The sequence below is a fragment of the Protomyctophum bolini genome (assembly GCF_963924005.1).
Source record: "Protomyctophum bolini genome assembly, chromosome: 19".
Lineage (NCBI taxonomy): Eukaryota > Metazoa > Chordata > Actinopteri > Myctophiformes > Myctophidae > Protomyctophum > Protomyctophum bolini.
This window is the reverse complement of record NC_137880.1, coordinates 35,192,742-35,214,147: the sequence shown is the minus strand read 5'-3', so window position 1 is coordinate 35,214,147 and position 21,406 is coordinate 35,192,742. Positions and strand designations below refer to the sequence as shown.

The window sequence follows — 21,406 nt, the reverse complement described above, 5'->3', positions numbered from 1 at the left end:
CACACACACACACACACACAGCCCGAGGTGTGTGTGTGTGTACAGAACAGTATGTGCGTGTGGTTGTATTGTCTGTGTCTTCCTCCCAGCTGGAGTTGTCGTATATTCTTCCTGCTGTGTTACTGTTTACTCATTCCAGAACATTCCTCCAGCGCCAACCCCAGCTGCACCACACAACACTGTCTACAGAACAGGCTTTTATTGGTGCTTCTGGATGACCGTTAACAAGCTTCAGGTGGAGGTTCTTAAACCAGTTAGGCCTGACGTCGACATTTAAAAAGATGTCTTCGAAATCCTGGCGGTTTTCTGAAATACCTTATGTTTCTGTATCAGTGGTTGTATCAGTGGCTGTACATTTTCATGATTTTTCAAAAATAGCAGACCTACAAGCTCGTGGCGCGCTATGAGCTTGTAGGTCTGCTATTTTTCAATAGCTATAACATAATGTTTAAACACCAAAAGGGGTTCCCGTACAGAATGCTTTAACGTGCTGAGAAATGGCCAATTGCATGCATGTATTTAAGATCTTAAGAACCAACTTGTGAATGTCAACATCTTTAAACAAATAACTTAATAACTTAAGCAAATACCATGGCTAATGAGAGCAGGGCCAATCTCCCTTCCAAGCGTATATATATATTATAAATATGTTATCATTGGGTAATTGATCCTGAAAGAGACAATAGTCTCTGAGAAACTAGACAAACAAGAGATGTTTGACGGCGGTAACTTCAATAAATGTAAAAGTAAAACGCCATTGGCTGCCGAGCCCGATTCTATAATCTCTCCTGTCACCTCAATCCTGTTGAGGTTGACAGAACCTCTGTTTGTACTCTGTGTCCAGTGTGTGTGTGTGATGTTCTGTACTGTATTGTTCTGTACTGTACTGTATGTATGTGTTTGTTTGCTAGTGGTTAGAACAGAAGAATGTGGTGAGCAGTAAAACAATGGCATGAGAGCTTACCTCCCTCTGAGGGGACACGACAATGGAAGGATGTGCTGAGGACCACACGATCGGAACAAGTGCACACGCATACACACACACACACACACACACACACACGTACGTCTGGGTTAAAGGTGTGTGCGTGTTTTACTTTAAGAACTTGTTTTTAATGGAGAGAGGCTCTGTCCATGACATGTTAAAGCAGTGCGTGTCACAGACATGTTGGCGTTAAGCTGTCATTGCTGACATTCCCCAGAGTCAGATGTCAGAAACTGTCCTGTCATTATCACCTTCACTAGCACCGCACCTGCTATACTGTAGTTTGCAGTTATTTTCAGCAATTTTTTCTATTTATATTGCCTTAAGGTATTGGCTAAGCTAACAAAAGATACATATCCAAATGTTCATGTTATGCGTCTACAATGCCGGTCCGTGTTAAGAGAAAGGTTGGGTCCCCCCTGGCCAGCCGGGGCGCCTGATGGAGGGGAAAGGAACTGGTTGGAATAACGTGTTCCTTCCACGCGCTACGCCCAACCAGGGAAACTCCCCCCTGTCAGGTGTAAAGGAGCAACTTGGACACTCAGGCATGAAGGAAGCATGAGTTCAAGGCCGTTGCTCTCCCCTTGTCCCCCATATATGGGGACTAGGTTGGTGGAGGGTGTGTAGAGCCCAGGATCACATTAGATCAGGGGTTTTCAACTGATTATGAACCAGGGACCACCACCCTGACTGAGAATCAACCTGGGGACCACTGTTGTGTTGGGAGGGGGGGGATATGGACGTGGTGTTTCCTTATAATGGTGACTCAACCAGGCAATCCGGTAGTTTTCCCGTTAGATTCTAACTACACCTTTCTGTGTAAGTTCTTGAGTCATCATATGTCAACAGACATTTTGATTATGGGCACATTTCCTTATAATGGTGACTCAACCAGGCAATCCGGTAAAGTTTCCCTTGAGATTCTACCTCCCTTTTCTGTGGAAGTTCTTGACATCAGACTTCCCAGTAACTGACAACATCGACATCATACGTCACCAGATCATTTACTGCATTGTTCCTCAACTTGTGGGCAATACAATAAATTAAAATACAAATCTTCACTTTGCTACATTACTAAATGCATGGTCAGGGACCACATGCAATATCTTCACGGACCACCTGTTGAAAACCCATGCATTAGATGATTGACACATGGGGTGAAAAATGGGTTACAAAATCGTGGGATAAAAATGTAAAAAAAAAAAAGAGAAAGGTTGGGCAGCCCTGGTCTAGCAGTGAGGTGGAGACATGGAATGAAGCAGAATGTAACTGCACAGAATCTAATCTGGATCTCTGACAGATATTGGACATATTCTTTCTTCACCTGCGGCCCGGTACAGAAAATCCACATGCACTGTGGGTGTGTGTGTGTGTGTGTGTGTGTGTGTGTGTGTGTGTGTGTGTGTGTCAAGCAACACATCTGGTTTCACTTTGACCCCCTCAGACGAACCCCTCAGCCCCTCTTTCTGAACTACTGTTTTTATGACTTCATTATAGCTCTGTTTGTGTGTGTTTCTTATGTCTGTGTATGCCACTTTGTGTGTGCGTGCGCGCATGCATGCGTGTGTGTGTGTGTGTGTGTCTGTTTGAGTCATGAGTCTGCTTACCTGCATGCTCCAACATGCCAGAGACCTTTTATCTTTGTCATGCCATACCATTATTGTGTGTGTGTGTGTGTGTGTGTGTGTGTGTGTGTGTGTGTGTGTGTGTGTGTGTATGTGTGTGCGTGCACACGCGAGTGTGTGAACGCGTCACGTTGTCTGCCCCGCCTGAGCCCCTTGTAGCCGAAGAGACAGGCGGCAAAGCCAGGCTAGCGCGCACACACACACACACACACACACACACACACACACACACACACACACACACACACACACACACACACACACACACACACACACACAGAGAGAGAGAGAGACACAGACTGGTATTACAAAGGAAATGAAGGGGTTAAAAGGAAGGCATCAGACAGACTGAGGGAAAGAGAGAGGAGACACGCAGGGCGGGCTGTGGCTCAGGAGGTAGAGCAGGTCGTCCAACGATCCCTGGGTCGCCGGTTCGAATCCCGGCTCCTCCTCCTGTCCTACATGTGGAAGTGTCCTTGGGCAATAAGACACTGAACCCCACATTGCCTCCAATGAGTCGGTCGGTGTGAGCTTCATGCCACCATTGGTGTGTGAATGTGGGAAGTGAGGACGCTGGCGTCGACTGTTCGCCGCTTCACCTCCCAATGCATGAATGAATGAACCATTTGTAGAGCGCTTTGAGCACTTGGAAAAGCGCTATAAAAATAACCCACCTGTCCACCTACCTTCAAATTGTCTGCATTTGTACATTCTTTGGAATAAAACTTAAGAGAGTATATCCTGTGTATACCTGTCCTGTCAGTCTCCTGCTGGGTGACTGTGAGGCAGGTGTTCATTGGTCGTTGGGTTTCATGATGTGTCGTTCAGGTGGCTTTACTGCTGTGTGTGTGTGTGTGTGTGTGTGTGTGTGTGTGTGTGTGTGTGTGTCTCTACATAATGTGCACCGCATGCACACATTCCAGGCTCTCTCTAGTCCAGTGTTTTCCCAAAGTGGGGTCCTTGAGAGAGTTCCAGGGGGTCCCCACTAGCTAAATGATAGTCTGGAACCAAAATGGACCCTTATGGGGCGGGACCCTGGCCTGAACCCTACAAGACACTCTGAGAGTAAGAGTTACCACTCTTACACTCAGAGTTAAATTAACATTGATTCTACAATATAAATTGGGGGTGCCAGAGATAGAAATGCCAATAATAAATGGGGGTCCGCGGGCACTAATTAGTGTACATTTGGGGGTCCTTGACATGAAAAGGTTTGGGAACCACTGCTCTAGTCCTCTCTACTAGACTCGTTTGTTTGGGGAAAAACGACCTAAAAGTCCTAAAAACACTGCAGGGACCTTTACCATGAATAGAATAGAGTATATAGAGTATGTAAAGCTGGCATATGGACTTGAGGAAGCAGAATTGTAAGTAGCTGTGAGAAGCAGGATGTAAAATGTATATTCCATACGAAGTGGGCTCTTCTAGAATGTATGGAAGGACATAAAGCATTCACTGTGATTAAGTATTCCTTCCTGTTCTGAACGCCACAGACGGGAAGCCTTCTCGGCCTATAGAAGACAGGCCTCGGTATTACTTACACGCACACACACACACACACACACACACACACACTCAGAGACACACAAAAGGTTTACACACTCAGACACGCGCACAGACACCCAGTTAGGGGTCGAGGCTGGTCTTGTACTCCTTGGCCGGCTTATATTTCCTGTAATAGAAGGAAACACGGGAGAACAGGCTAACTTCCTGTCCGAAGAGGAAGTGTCGGGTTCGGCGGGAGGAAGTTGTTTTTTTGCTTTCGTTTGCGCGCTCCAGACTCGTAGATCTGAACTGAAGTATGTTTGGTTTAACAACTCCAAAGTGCAGCCTTACAACACCATTGACCACATTTCCTCTGCTCTTTTTGTCGCTCACAATACGCTTTTGGACAATAACTAGCTAGTGATAAGTGTTGTTGTTATCGCCAACGAGTCTCCATAATGTCGTGTTGTTTTGCTAAACTTCTTCCACACAGTTGAACAATTTACTGCCATACCGCAGTGCTGACATCAGACTTGTTAAAGATGAAGCAATGTAAGAGAGAGAGAGAGAGCGAGAGAGAGTGGGGAAAATATTTTGGTGGATTCTTTTCCCCTGTTTACCCTGAACACTTTCAACATCTCTATTGAGAACTTTATCCATTATCCACTTTTCTCTTCATTTTAGTCACTTTTTTGGGTCCAGCAGCACCGTACTCGGATAACTGGGATGTGCATATCGGTTTCCTCCTTTACAACTTCATCCATTCATTCATTGCCCAGTATACAAAGTTAGAAACATCGGGCAAAAAAAACAAACGGGCTCCATCTTGGCTCCGTGCTGTCACTGTGGCACACAGCTGGCTTCGGGACAGGTTTATTCAAGCAGAATACAGCCCTGTGTCAAAGCGCAGGGCTGTGTTGCTGTCAATTTGCCCTCGCGTTCTGCAGCTGCAGCCAATTAAGACGTCCAACATGGCAGGGGTGGATGGCTGGACGTGGCATACGTTCAACAGGCTGCACAGCTGCTTTGTCTACCATTTCTAAGTCAATCAGATATCAGATCGGTGTGTGTGATGTGTGTGTGTGTGTGTGTGTGTGTGTGTGTGTGTGTGTGTGTGTGTGTGTGGCCAACAGTGGCCTGCGTGGCTGTTTTATCTTGAATCCAAGATGCCAAGACAGTGTCAGGGGAATTTGAAGCACATTTCTCAAAAAAAAAATAGGAAAGAGAAAAACAAGTATGTCACTAACCGTAGAATGTGGTAACTGGTAACACTAAACAGATCAGGACACATAGAGTACTTCTATTGGACAAAGATGACAGCAGGGAAAAGCCTCAATGTCAATATTTATTTTATATATTTAAGTGTTTCCATGGCTGTTTATTATGACATCCCTTTATCGTCCAAATCCTATCCATATCGCTATGCTACACAATTTACTTTTTATATCCGCGTGTGTCGAACTTAAAGGGACACTTCACCCTTTTTGCAAAATAATATATGTTAATGACATTTAGAAGCTTTAGAACACTTTCCTGGGGGTCTTTATGTGTGTAATATGTGGTTTTAGATATTTTAGATTGTAGCAGTGAGCCTGTTGTCTCTGATGTCATGGACACTGGGCTCACTTCCTTCCTGGACTACATGTTGTCTCAGTAAGACAGCTCTCCCCCCTATCCACAAGGAGGAGCAGTGCACCAAAGAATTATGGGAATTGTAGTCCAGGAAGGTAATGAGACCAGTGTCCATGACATCAGAGACAACAGGCTCACTGCTACAATCTAAAATATCTAAAACCACATATTACACACATAAATACCCCCAGGAAAGTGATCTAAAGCTTCTAAACATCATTAACATATATTTTTTTGCAAAAAGGGTGAAGTGTCCCTTTAACCCAACTAGTTCCAAGTAGGGGAAGGAATACAAACGATAACTAGCATTTGCAGGTGAATGACTACCGGTAGTTGCCACCTAAATACAACCATGCTCGATTGAACCCATTTAGGCCTGACATCAACATTAAAAAAAAAATCTTCTAAATCCTGACACTTTTCTGAAATGCCTATGTCAGTGGTGCTCAATATTTCATGTCAAGGACCCCAAAAAATGCCACTGGCCTGACCCCCATCTGAAAAATATCCCCAGAAGCAAAGATTTGAGTTAAAAACGTAAAAAATATATATTCAAAGATTTGCGCCACGATTGAAAAATGGGCTCCAAAACAATCGTGGGATAAAACTTTAGGTAAAAAAATAAATAAACGCTGCGATGAGAAGGACTCTATATTATCCCCAGGCTCTGGTGAAAGGCTAATGCTCCATGGGTGACGGCGCCGGGCCATTTGGTCTTAGCAGGGTGTTTTGGGAGTTATTTAATGCGTTCCCGCCAATTTGTGGAGGAAAGGCCCACTCGCGTCCTGTACCGTCTCCCATGCACGGCAGAGCAAACAGTGACAGGTGTTAGCACTCAGCAGACTGCTGTGTGGGGCGGACTCACTGCAGGCCACTGTGTTTCTGTCAGTGTGGCTAACGGGGGGAGCGCGGGGCTGACTTGGCAAGCATTAAGTAAAGGTAGTTCATTAAGAGGAATTGCGTTTTAACCTGCAGATAACCTCTGGATTCTTCTCACACAGACACAGAACGCCAGGTCTGATTTAATGGCAGCAATTAGAAGTTTTGTTAACATACACTTTTATGGCAAAGTTTTATTGAGCTGGTCCTTTTCATGTTTTCTGCCAAAACTGAGTGCAGTGCGTGTGTAAGAGAGAGAGAGAGAGAGAGAGAGAGAGAGAGAGAGAGCTGAATTCATTCAGTATCTTATGAATAGTGTGTGTTCCACCTCCTGGCGCCTGATTGTTTGGAGGGACTATACCAGTGTTTATCAGTTTCCTATAATTTATAAATACTGCCAACCGTTTTCCAAACAGTGCACCGTATACAGCTTGAGCTCCATGATCGACCACACAGTGAACCTTTCATGTCGCCGTTAGTCTTTTTGGTGGTCAAAGTTAGATTGTCGCGTTTTGAATGGAGTTGAACGCTTGGGGATTGTTTTTAAAAGTCTAGCCGAATAGTCTCTCTCTCTGCAGAAAAGATAAACGCAAACAATTCAGTTTGGCTTCTATGACTTCCTACTGTATGTCGTGACGGGGAATTCTGGTGGCGGAGGAACATATCATTTTACATAATGCTGGTATGGTCATTTAACAGAGAGGGAGTGTGACATAAGTCACATAATAGGAAGACGGGTCATTTTACATGTTCTATTGAATGTTCTTTTACTCAAACATGCTTTTACACACAACAAATGACATCATAGTATCAGTACCCCCCCCCCCCCCCCCCATGGTATTGTGGAATGACTCTACCTGGCTCAGGTGACAAGACTTGTAGGAGGGGTCATAAACTGGGGCACGCACACGCCACACACTGTCATACACACACGCACACACACACACACACACGTACAGTACTACACACACACACACACGCTAATAGAGACCATGCACACAGCCCAACATTACCATCCTCTCTGATTGGGGTTGTAGTGCTTGGCTTATCCGTCCACTTTGCTGGTAGGAATGACATCTTTCATTTTTCTCTACTTTCATCTCAAATCATTTTGTTGTTTACTTTCATCTCTATTCACATCTTTACTTACTGGCAGCATTGTGTATGTTTTTTTCTCTCTCTCTCTCTCTCTCTCTCAAATTCAAATACAGTAGGAGTTATTGACAAGACAATAACATTTGTTTTGCCAACATGCTGTTTAATGTTTATTGATCTGTAACTACTGTATGTGTCTCTCTCTCTCTCTATCAGTCTGTCACTCTCTACTTAATTTATCAAATTCTCATCTCTTTTTTCTGTTTCAAAATGTTTCGAAATTGCTTCATATTTTGCAACAGACTACTGTGTGTGTGTGTGTGTGTGTGTGTGTGTGTGTGTGTACATTATATTTAAATGGTAAATGGTGCATTTATATAGCGCCTTTATCCAAGGCGCTTTACATAGATTGTGCATTACATTCACCCATTCACACACCGATGGCAGCGGAAACCATGCAAGGCACCAACTAGCACATCGGGAGCAATTAGGGGTTCAGCGTCTTGCTCAAGGACACTTCGACAGTAACTCTGGGGGAGCCCGGGTTCGAACTGGCAACCTTGCGGTTCCCATCCAGGCACTCTACCCCTGAGCCAACGCCGCCCCCTATTTGAAGCTGTATCAATATTTGTAGTTTAGCTGCAAACCGATTTGAGACAATTGTCTGTGTATTAGGGCTGCAACTAAAACTATGATTCATCATCTTGGTGTTTATTCAGTTAATCACTTTTTCCAATTAACCGGGTAGCACATCTACAAGGTCACATGGCGTGAGTTTGTACATTTCTATTTTCACTATTGTCCACTATTTGCAATTTTTTTGTTGCCTATGACCTGAACATTTCATTAACTGCCTCAGGAGAATCGTTAAACAATTCAATTGAGTAGTTTAAAAATAAAATGCTAATGTATGTACAGTATCTCTATCTGCATATGTGTCCGCTAAAGGGGTGCTGATAGTGTAACTCAACTACCGTATGTATTGTACACCTTTTTGGTGGGGGGGGCGGGGGCTGTGTCGCGTCTCCCCTCGTGAACTCAAACCACTGTTCTCAGGAGTATACGGTTTCTGACCTCCCCCACCCCCCTCTCTCTCTCTCTCTCTGTCTGTCTGTCTGTCTGCAGAGATCCACACGGTTTCTGTGTATGTGTGGGTCTCTGCAGACAGACAGACAGACAGACAGAGAGATCGTATGGTTTCTGTGTATGTGTGGGTCTCTGCAGACAGACAGACAGACAGACAGACAGACAGAGAGATCGTATGGTTTCTGTGTATGTGTGGGTCTCTGCAGACAGACAGACAGACAGACAGAGAGATCGTATGGTTTCTGTGTATGTGTGGGTCTCTGCAGACAGACAGACAGACAGACAGACAGAGAGATCGTATGGTTTCTGTGTATGTGTGGGTCTCTGCAGACAGACAGACGGACAGACAGACAGACAGACAGACAGAGAGATCGTATGGTTTCTGTGTATGTGTGGGTCTCTGCAGACAGACAGACAGACAGACAGACAGACAGAGAGATCGTATGGTTTCTGTGTATGTGTGGGTCTCTGCAGACAGACAGACAGACAGACAGACAGACAGAGAGATCGTATGGTTTCTGTGTATGTGTGGGTCTCTGCAGACAGACAGACAGACAGACAGACAGACAGACAGACAGACAGAGAGATCGTATGGTTTCTGTGTATGTGTGGGTCTCTGCAGACAGACAGACAGACAGACAGACAGACAGAGAGATCGTATGGTTTCTGTGTATGTGTGGGTCTCTGCAGACAGACAGACAGACAGACAGAGAGATCGTATGGTTTCTGTGTATGTGTGGGTCTCTGCAGACAGACAGACAGACAGACAGAGAGATCGTATGGTTTCTGTGTATGTGTGGGTCTCTGCAGACAGACAGACAGACAGACAGAGAGATCGTATGGTTTCTGTGTATGTGTGGGTCTCTGCAGACAGACAGACAGACAGACAGACAGACAGAGATCGTATGGTTTCTGTGTATGTGTGGGTCTCTGCAGACAGACAGACAGACAGACAGACAGACAGAACCATACGTTCTCTCTCTCTCCTTTGCATTGACCCGTCTCCCTTTCTCACGCAGTAAAACCACGGCCCCTCTTAATTCATTTATTTACTGTTTTTTCCCTTCCATTTCTCTCACTGTATACCTCTTATCCCTCGTTCCCTCTGGCATCATTCTTTCTCCTCCCTTTCGTCCGTCTAATCCTTTTTCCATTCGTCCGTCCGTCCGTCCGTCTGTCCGTCCTTCCGTCTGTCCCACCCTTGTCCGGTCTGCGGTTATAGCCTGCCATGTGAGGAGTGGAAGACCAGGAATGTGTCGGGAAGACAGTTTTCTGTAATAATACCACAGCAGCCGATCTTCCATACGCAACGCTGCAGCGCTCACACATGTAGTTTCACACGCGTGGGAAATAAAACGTGTGCATGTGGTACAGCACAGCAAAGCAGGCATAAACGGCACACTCTACTGTAACTGCCTCAGGAGGACCACACACACACACACACACACACGCACACACACACACGTGCGCACGCACACACACACACACACACACGTGCGCACGCACACATACACACATACACACGCACACACGCACACACACATGCGCACGCACACACACACACACGCATGCGCATGCACACACACACAAACACAACCACTTTTAGTTGACAACTTCCAGATATGGACTCATCCCATGGTGGGGTATCTATAGCAACGTTATCGGACCACACACACACACACACACACGGCGTTGCTTGCCGTAACCCATTCTGACCTGAGATCAGATTCATACGAGGTTTCCACTGGACACACACTGGTCTGATTAACCCATTCTGACCTGAGATCAGATTTTAAAAAATGTCAGTCGTTCTTCGATTTTTCAAAAAAATAGCAGACCTACAAGCTCGTAGCGCGCCACTCGGTGGCGCGCTATGAGCTTGTAGATCTGCTATTTTTCAATAGCTAAAGCATAACGTGATGCTAACACCAGAAATGGGTTCTCGTTCAGAATGGGTTAAAGGTTGAAAAACAGTCAACCATGGCTGGCTGGTTCCTCTTCTGATCCTTTCTTTCCATTTCTTTTTCTAATGCACTCTTCCATATCAATCACATTTGCTTGTTTATTCAGCATCCCGTTTGACTGATCGTAAACCCTAAACCCGCCCGGAGTCGGTGTGAAAATGAGACCTGTAAAGGTTCCATCCATGACCATGTGAACTACTTCACCACTTAAAAACCTACATACTTTGTTTTACATTGAATAGTGTGAAGAAAATAAATATATACTGTATATATATGGTTAACCCATTCTGGGCGGGAACCCCTTTTGGAGTTACACCTGTTATACTTTAGCTCCCAGCCTGTGGAGCGATTGGATCGGTTTTGATATCAATAATCTCCGTCCGTTTTGATCAATCTCTGTCTCGAGCACTGGGCGTTACTCATTGATAGGGCGGAGAACTCTGTCCTGTGCACTGAAGCATTAGTAGGCTAGATAGCGATCGTGATCGCAGCTTGACTTTGTATGTGAAAAGATCTGCACCGTTCTGAGCACGGCAAGCTGCCTACGAAAACTGGCAGTTAAATTAGTCATATTATCGTTACAATACGGGAGGGCGGATTTCATGATCCAGCAATCGGCCATCTGTTTGGAACACTGTCTGAGATACACTGACTGCTGAAATGAAACCCTGTGCAGATGTGTCTGAAAACTCTGCTCTGGACACTCAACACCAACTCTTTTGGCGCATATATTATGGCGTAAGGTTTCCAGACCACACGTTGCTGTACAGCAGGGGGTCGTTCTCAACCGGGGGTCCCCGGGACCACCTTGAAGGGGTTCCTTGAGGAGGGGGTTCTTGAGGAGGGGGTTCCAGGTGGTCCCCAGCTAAATGACGGAGAGTTGCTAACCAAAATGGACACTTGTTGTAGATCTTTAACTGTTGAGAATGTAAAATGAAAGTGTTTACTTTCGTCAACTACTGTAGGGGTCCATTTGGTTACTCAGAGTTGACAAATGTAACTCAGTGGACCCCTATGGGTACACTGGGATACATTTGTACACTCTCAGCAATACAAGTGGATGAAATGTACACAGATTTGACTAGGTAAGACGAGGTTTGTTGTACGAGTTGATGCGTTAGTCCACTTCACGCAGTGGCGTGCACAGATAGGCACTAGGTGGTGCTAGAGCACCTGCCCTTTGCCCTCTGGACAGCAATGTGCCCTTGTAAGTTTTTTCTTTTTTTTTGTACAGTGAGTGTACACTGTACAGTATGTGGACCATGCAGGTGACATTGATCAATTCTTGATCAAATTAACTAACACTATTAACCCATTCTGACCTGAGATCAGATTCATACGAGGTTTCCACTGGACACACACTGGTCTGATTAACACATTCTGACCTGAGATCAGATTCTAAAAATGTCAGTCGTTCTTTCTTCGATTTTTCAAAAATAGCAGACCTACAAGCTCGTAGCGCGCCACTCGGTGGCGCGCTATGAGCTTGTAGATCTGCTATTTTTCAATGGCTAAAGCACGACATGATGCTAACACCAATATGGGTTCCCGTTCAGAATGGGTTAAGGCAACCGGCCGGTCCCACGCGCTGCACAAGGTGCCCTTTTTTTCCACTTGAGCACCACCTGCCCCTCTAAATGTCTGTGCACGCCACTGACTTCACCACATGGAGGGGAAATGCCATGATCTCTGACCTCCATTGCCTCTTCAATGGGAGACATGGATTGGGTTATATTTGACAGATGAGCCCCGACACGGTTTGACATCCAGAGACTAATGATGAATCGCACCATTTAGATGCCGGGGATTAAGAGCCTGTGGCTACAGGAAACCAGCCCACAGCACTGACCGCATGCAGCCATCTACTGTAGCACCAGTTCTACAGTAGCATCTCTCAGTCCTGCATGCACACACACACACACACGCACGCACGCACGCACGCACACACACACACACACAGACAGGCATACATTGGCTTGTCTCAGCCCATAGATGAGGCTTTGTGTCCGGAGATAGACAGTACACAGGATCTCTAGTGTGACAGCTACGTTTTATATGACATGGACAGTACACAGGATCTCTCGTGGAGATAGACAGTACACAGGATCTCTAGTGGAGATAGACAGTACACAGGATCTCTAGTGGAGATAGACAGTACACAGGATCTCTAGTGGAGATAGACAGTACACAGGATCTCTCGTGGAGATAGACAGTACACAGGATCTCTAGTGGAGATAGACAGTACACAGGATCTCTAGTGGAGATAGACAGTACACAGGATCTCTAGTGGAGATAGACAGTACACAGGATCTCTAGTGGAGATAGACAGTACACAGGATCTCTAGTGGAGATAGACAGTACACAGGATAACTGTGACAGGTCTACTTGTAACGCCATGTACCAGTGATACTGTACTTTTCTCTGATTGATAGGACTGTTATGTTATCGTAACTGTATGGCTCTGGAGTGTTTGACCGGGTTCCAAATGGGCCAAACTGATTATGTTTGACCGGGTTCTAAATGGGCCAAACTGATTATGTTTGACCGGGTTCTAAATGGGCCAAACTGAGGTTTCCAATTCACTCTGTGGTTGTTGGGGTTGCCGGAGCGAGCACTTAAGTTCCCACCAAGTTCTAAGGGCTAAACATTATTAGAAACTTTATTGAAGAAAGTTTGGGTGATGTGGAAAAGCTTTTTGTGTAATAATGTAATGTAATCTAATGATAATAACTAACCAGTGAACCACACATGCATTTATCATATGATAATAAACACAAGATTGTTTAATTTGACTCCTTCTAATGTGATATCCCTTTCCCTGTTCCCCCCCTCTCTCTCTCTCTCTGTCTCTCTCTCTCTCTCTCTCTCTCTCTCTCTCTCTCTCTCTCTCTCTCTCTCTCTCTCTCTCTCTCTCTCTCTCTCTCTCTCTCTCTCTCTCTCTCTCTCTCTCTCTCTCTCTCTCTCTCTCTCTCTCTCTCTCTCCAGGGTGCTGGTCAAGAAAAATTGGGGATTTACATAAAGTCTGTTGTCAAAGGAGGAGCAGCGGACGTGGTGAGCACACAATGCACACACACACACACACACACACACACACACACAGGCGACACAGTGGCTGCTTTTGGGTGATTACTTCATGATGACTCCAGTGACCTCGTCTGAAACCACAGTAACAGTGTACACCCTGCTCTACACTACACTAGAGTACAGTACAGTACAGTACACTACAGTACAGTACAGTACAGTACATCTCTCTCTCTCTCTCTTATCTTTCGGTATCTTGTCCTGCTCTCCGTCACCCTCTCCGTCTCTCCTCCTGTGTGTTGTCCTGCTCTCCCTCACCCTCTCCGTCTCTCCTCCTGTGTGCAGGACGGGCGTCTGGCGGCGGGGGACCAGTTGCTGAGTGTGGACGGCCGTAGTCTGGTGGGCCTGTCACAGGAAAGGTGAGATATACGTACTGAGTAGTAATAATGAATTGCATTTTTATAGCGCTTTTCCAAGTGCTCAAAGCGCTTTACAACGGTTCATTCATTCATACATTGGGAGGTGAAGCGGCGAACAGTCGACGCCAGCGTCCTCACTTCCCACCCCCAATCCAACCCTTGATGCTGAGTGTCAAGCAGGGAGGCACTGGGTCCCATTATTTAGAGTCTTTGGTATGACCCGGCCGGGGATCGAACCCCGACCTCCCAGTCTCAGGGCGGACACTCTAACCACAAGGCCACTGAGCTGGTGTACTACCGCCAGTACTACCGCCAGTACTAGTAGTAGTACAAGTAGTACAAGTAGTAGGACAAGTAGTACAAGCTCACAGCATGTCTTGCTGCAACGAGTTGTGAGCTTGCATGTAGATCGGCTATTCTCGGTATAACTCGGGCCTAACTTAGGGTTTAGTCCATGAACAGGTGTGTGCCGAGTCTTTCAATGGCTTCAGGTGGAGGCACGAGGAAGTAGCACTTTAACCCATTCTGAACGGGTACCCATTTTGGTGTTAGCATCATGTTATGCTTTAGCTATTGAAAAATAGCAGATCTACAAGCTCATAGCGCGCCACCGAGTGGCGCGCTACGAGCTTGTAGGTCTGCTATTTTTGAAAAATCGAAGAACGACTGACATTTTTAGAATCTGATCTCAGGTCAGAATGGGTTAATCAGACCAGTGTGTGTCCAGTGGAAACCTCGTATGAATCTGATCTCAGGTCAGAATGGGTTAATAGATAGTTAATGCTGGGGCTCCATCTTCATTATACAGTAGTCCTAAAACCAGCAGAAAGTAAAGTAGTTATCAAAGCGACAAAAAAAGAAAATCAACCGGTGTGCTCGATGGAAATGCAAAAAGTAGCAGTGAAAAGTAGGGCTGGTGCTTCAAGAATCGAGATCAGATCAGATCAGTCAGTGGGACTGGAATATACTAAAGACAAGCACGAGCACTCAAAGAGTTAAAACAGTCTGAGCACCTAGGCTGCCACGCCAGCCGGGCGGCGTGCAGCGGGTTCGACTCCCGAGTCAGAAGACCTTTTGCCGGGTGTCACTCGCCTGGTTAATAAACCAGACTAATATCGCACGGATCGCGGGATATTAGTCTGGGGAGGCTCAGTTGGATTTCATTTCCAGGGGGGGCGGTTTCAAACATTTTCTCTTTGACGCAATTGGTCAGAGCTACTGTCAGTCAAAGGTCTCAAGCGTTGAAAGTCACTGTACCAAAGCCCGCCCATATTGCATACCGTGTCCCTATTGGGCGCCCCATTTCTCTGGTGTAGGAAATGGGCGTACAATTGAGCCTCTCCAGACCGGAATCCGCCGGCAGGCAATTTCTTTTTGCCAACGGCTGATTCGGTCTGGTTTATTAACCAGGCTAGGGTGTCACTCCCAATCTCTCTCCCACTTTCCTGTCTGTCTACTGTTCCCTATCAGTAAAAAGCCCTAAAACAAACTGAAATGAAGACAGGGTGGATAAAAATAGATGTACTTTATTTATAAAAGTTAAAAGAATCTTCTTTGAGATGTACTTTATTTATAAAAGTTAAAAGAATCTTCTTTGAGATGTGCTTTATTTATAAAAGTTAAAAGAATCTTCTTTGAAGAGATGTACTTTATTTATAAAAGTTAAAAGAATCTTCTTTGAGATGTACTTTATTTATAAAAGTTAAAAGAATCTTCTTTGAGATGTACTTTATTTGTAAAAGTTAAAAGAATCTTCTTTGAGATGTACTTTATTTATAAAAGTTAAAAGAATCTTCTTTGAGATGTACTTTATTTATAAAAGTTAAAAGAATCTTCTTTGAGATGTACTTTATTTATAAAAGTTAAAAGAATCTTCTTTGAGATGTACTTTATTTATAAAAGTTAAAAGAATCTTCTTTGAGATGTACATTATTTATAAAAGTTAAAAGAATCTTCTTTGAGATGTACTTTATTTATAAAAGTTAAAAGAATCTTCTTTGAGATGTACTTTATTTATAAAAGTTAAAAGAATCTTCTTTGAGATGTACTTTATTTATAAAAGTTAAAAGATCCACCCTCTTTAGTACAGTAGTTATCGTTTTGAAAATGTCATACTTCACTGTGTCAAAAGTGTTCAAATCTTAGAGTATATATACAATAGAGAAGACACCCAAGTTCTCCTCCCGTCCACTTGCATTGAGTTGCTCAGAAGCGCATGAGGCGAATCCACTCCTCCTTCCGGTTTAGGAACAGTGTGCATTCTGGATGGATTGTCCTCAAACACATGAACGCGCGACGACCGGCGGAGTGGACGGAGCCTAGTGCGCGTTCATGTGTTTGAGGACCAAACCTTTCCAAACTGCAATACCTTCTTCGGCCACTATGTCCATTGCGCTTCAGGATTTCCTCTGGGTGTCTTCTCTATTGTATAATAACTCTATGGTTCAAATACACAATGTAACGAAACCGGAGCCATGCCATTCGGTCGAGCACATGAAACAATATTTTCATGGTAAAAAAGGGATCTTTTTGGCTGCAGTTCGCTGTAGCACATGTGGAGATGATATGGATAAAGTGTAACATGCACATGTATACTCTCATCCAACTACCATAACTGAACAACGGCATCTCAGATCGCACAGATATGGTGACGGCACTGGTCCGTCTTTCTGAAGCACGACCGTGACCGAAGGAAACCACCCAGAACCGGGCCTATAGGCTTATAGAGTTACACTGGCTTCACTGGAATGACCGCTATTAACCCATTCTGACCTGAGATCAGATTCATACGGAGGTTTCCACTGCGGACACACACTGGTCTGATTAACCCATTCCGACCTGAGATCAGATTAAAAAAAATGTCAGTCGTTCTTCGATTAAAAAAAAAATAGCAGACCTACAAGCTCTTAGCGCGCCACTCGGTGGCGCGCTACGAGCTTGTAGATCTGCTATTTTTCAATAGCTAAAGCATGACATGATGCCAACACCAAAATGGGTTCCCGGTCAGAATGGGTTAAGCGTGTGTGTGTGTCCGTGTGTGTGTGTGTGCGTGTGCGTGCGCGCGCGTGTATTTGGAAACCACATTCAAGGAGCTTAAAAAGTGGCTGCCGCCCATTCATATAAATCCTTTGTTATTGAGATCAACATGTACAGTCTTGTGATCCAGTGCTGGCGTGGGATAGTGTTCATTTCACCCCTAGTGTTACAGTACAGTACAGTACAGTAGTACAGTACATACCACACATTTCACAAGGATCATTTAAGATAGTGCCATTTAAGTTATCAGTCAAAGATAAACATGCTAATTTTTCCTTTCAAATACTTAACTGCAATTGTAAGGGAAAACAAATGGGTTAGGGTTGCTCAAACAAAATGGGACAAAAAAACCATTTGTAAATCCAGTTTTCAACAGAGGTCTGTGCATGTTTGTGTCCGTTATCCGAACTATGTTAAGTTTCCTAATGTGGCTTTGGAGAGGCAGTGCGTACTAGTCAATAAAAGAGTGTTTTCATGCTCCACAGTTGGGAAATAGCTGAAGTTTACATTCCCAGAGTCACATCCAATAGAAGACATGTGGCTCATTACGTCTTTTTTTTTAACGTCTGCCCTTCAACCACTTGGAGCCTCTACCCTCTCTGTGTGTGTGTGTGTGTGTGTGTGTGTGTGTGTGTGTGTGTGTGTGTGTGTGTGTGTGTGTGTGTGTGTGTGTGTGTGTGTGTTTTTTCGGCAGGAATCGGCATTGAATATTATAGTCATGTGACTTTGGGTCTTGCCTGAGAGAAAATGTTCCTCAGCCAATTAAAACCCCAGTTTCCGCTTCTACATAACGAGCAGCTTAGAGCAGTGTGGCAAATGAACCGCTGTGAAGGAAAAAAATAAAAAAGGGGTGAAATGCCATTCCGTATTTGGAAAAGTCAAAACCACACATGATGTCAAATGATCGTCAGAAATATTAGCTGTTTTGACTGGTGAAAAAAATAAATATATAGTGACCTTGGTACTGGGCACTGGTGGAGCTGATCCACTTTGAATTCTCTGTGAGAACTCTTAACATTTTGCAGGAAAAACCCCTTCCATTGCCTTAATTCCGCCTGTGTCCCCCATTTTATGGTCTCCCTCTCGGCCCTCAGAACCTGTGTCGAGTGGGGAAGAGAATGTAAGGGTGGAAATTGTGGAAAGAATTTGTGAATTTGTTTAACACAGCAGAGGCAAACGCCTCCTTGCTTGGTTGGTATGGCTATTATACGCATTAACCTAGCTATAGCTAGCCAAAGGAAATGTCAGTTTTAATGGGGTGTGAATGGACAGGATGTGGAATAGACAAAACATTGGCATTGGGCATAGAGCGTAGTCACTGTTGTTTAACCCATTCTGAACGGGAACCATTTTGGTGTTACCATCATATTATGCTTTAGCTATTGAAAAATAGCAGATCTACAAGCTCATAGCGCGCCACCGAGTGGCGCGCTACGAGCTTGTAGGTCTGCTATTTTTGAAAAATCGAAGAACGACTGACATTTTTAGAATCTGATCTCAGGTCAGAATGGGTTAATCAGACCAGTGTGTGTCCAGTGGAAAACCTCGTATAAATCTGATCTCAGGTCAGAATGGGTTAACATTCCGCCTTTCGCCTCTCTCTCTAATGCACTTCTCTCTGGTCTGGCCCTCTCCTTTCCTCCTCAGGGCTGCAGAGCTGATGACGAGGACAGGTGCCGTGGTCACTCTGGAGGTGGCGAAACAAGGAGCCATCTACCACGGCCTGGCTACCTTACTGAATCAACCCAGCCCTATGTTGCCTAGAGGTTAGGACACACACACACACACACACACACACACACACACACACACACACACACTCCATCCTCACTCTGTCTTTTTATTGACCTTTATTCACTCAGGAGAAGCTTTTCTCTGCATACGTGCTGTCTTGTTTTGCAATGTGTGGCAGGGTATTGTAATGTGTACGGTACAGGCCTACGTACATTAGGCCTGGGGGCCACAACTGTAGAATGATTGTGTGTTTGTGTGTGTGTGGGGGGGGGGGGGTGGGGGGGGCACACACGGATATTTTGTGGGTTCTCAAAATGCATTTTGTGCTCAAACACGAAGATTTATAATTCATGTCTGCACAGTAATGAGCAGGACAATATGTCTATACATATTATGTGACTAAGGGACTGCCATTGGATTGTTTTTAATTTTCGTTTTTTCATGTCATATGAAAGCAGGGAATCATAGACATATTATTCAGTTTGACCCACCAGTTTTGGAGATATGGCTTATAGAGTATAATGTCTTGTAGAAAACAGCGAGTTGAGAAAACAGGCTTGAAAGGTTCACTTCTGTGGTCTCTAACATTACACCTATACACAGTATACAGTAGCTACATGTTTGGGCATTTATTTCATATAAATGTCGATTTCAGCTCTGACACTTGTTTCAGACATGCTCTAGCATGTGAATAGTCTGCCTGTGCTATAAACTCATTTTGAAAAAAAGAAAAAAACTCCTCTGGTGAAAAGCTGGAATTTGCGCGATGGCAGTCTCTCAGTCAAATCTGGTTACATATGCTACCTTAACCCATTCTGACCGGGCACCCATTTTGGTGTTGGCATCATGTTATGCTTTAGCTATTGAAAAATAGCAGATCTACAAGCTCATATCGCGCCACCGAGTGGCGCGATACGAGCTTGTAGGTCTGCTATTTTTGAAAAATTCGAAGAACGACTGACATTTTTAGAATCTGATCTCAGGTCAGAATGGGTTAATCAGACCAGTGTGTGTCCCGTGGAAACCTCGTATGAAGCTGATCTCAGGTCAGAATGGGATAAACATAATTGCCTGACATCAACGACTGTCATTTCTCTCCAAAAGCCCTTGTATATGATCGAATATGATTTAAGGATTATACTGTCATTATGGTATTCTCACACTTCATATCGCACACGCCATACTGTACCTGTAACTTTCATTATCCCTCAAAAATAATCTTTTTGTGTGTGCTCTTTTGCTCGCTATAGCAATATAAGTTGAGAACGGATGGGCAGATATTCATGAAACCTTGAGGATGATTAGCAGACTCCTCCGAAGAGATTATATGTTTGCATGCATCAAAGGTCAAGTGCACACTTCAGATACTTTTCTATACGTTATAGAAACACACAAACACAGCATCTGCAAAAACGGGGCTTATAGAACCAAGGACCACCCGGATACAAACCTCCGCCTGTCCCTGAAGGGGCCATGGGATAGCAGAATATCGTCATGGACTAACTAAGCCCGCAAAGCAGACATTCACTCCACTTCACTACGACAGCGAATTCCCCAAACTTGAGGGCACACACAAACGAACCTTTCATCATTTCATATCACTTCCCTCTCTATAACTTTTAGGATTGCACCCAAAATTTATATTTGACTTTGGAAGTTTTGGAAATCATTCTCCACAGAAAACAATTCGTGTTTTCTTCACATCTCACAGTATTGTGGCACCATGCAGTGTCTGTACATGTGTGTACATGTGCATGTTATGTGTGTGAACTTTACAGCAGTGGTTCCCATTACTTTTTCATGTCGAGGACCACTAAATGGACATTTATTAGCACACAGACCAGACCACCATTTGAAGACATTGTCCAGACAATGTCCATCCTTGTTGTCGTCCATTCTGTTGGCTAGTAAAAAAAAATCCACCACACTGTTGGAGCTTGCGTGACTAAAGACCTACTGTAATTACTGTTTGTGGCCACCGGCTATACCGCTAGCATTTTGTGCCTGCAAGTAAGTGTGTGTGTGTGTGTGTGTCTCCATGGCGTGAGAGGCTGAAAGCATGGGACATGCACACACGCACACGCGCACGCACGCACGCACGCACGCACTTGCACACACTCAGTTTAATGTGCTTCTGGCTGTGTTCTGGACTTTTGTCCGTTGGAATGTGACCTCATTAAGGACGTCCTTTGGCCCAGCTGGCCTGTGGTCCACACTGACGCTAAAGGGGGCGTTTCACTCACATTCTCCTCCAGACCACAACAGTTTGGATGTGCATGCAGACAGTGGCTGTTCCACTGGTCCTGGTTTCCACCTTCTCTCCTCCTCTCTCTCATCTCATTTCATCTCATGCTGTTTCCTCTAATCTAATCTTGTTTCCTGTCATTTCATTTATTCCCATCTCTCCCCTCATTTCATCTCACCTTGTTCCCCCTCATCTCATTT

General features: G+C 44.6%; 1 protein-coding gene across 1 annotated transcript in view; it reads left to right on the top strand.

The window, feature by feature from the left end:
- Nucleotides 1-21,406, top strand: part of LOC308334701 (afadin-like) — a gene marked incomplete at its 5' end in the record, with an annotated part of 103,344 nt that overhangs the window by 52,483 nt on the left and 29,455 nt on the right. Inside the window, 3 exon segments of the mRNA XM_080791505.1 lie at nucleotides 13,737-13,802; nucleotides 14,118-14,191; nucleotides 18,875-18,993. Coding sequence (XP_080647631.1) covers nucleotides 13,737-13,802; nucleotides 14,118-14,191; nucleotides 18,875-18,993 — 259 coding nt within the window.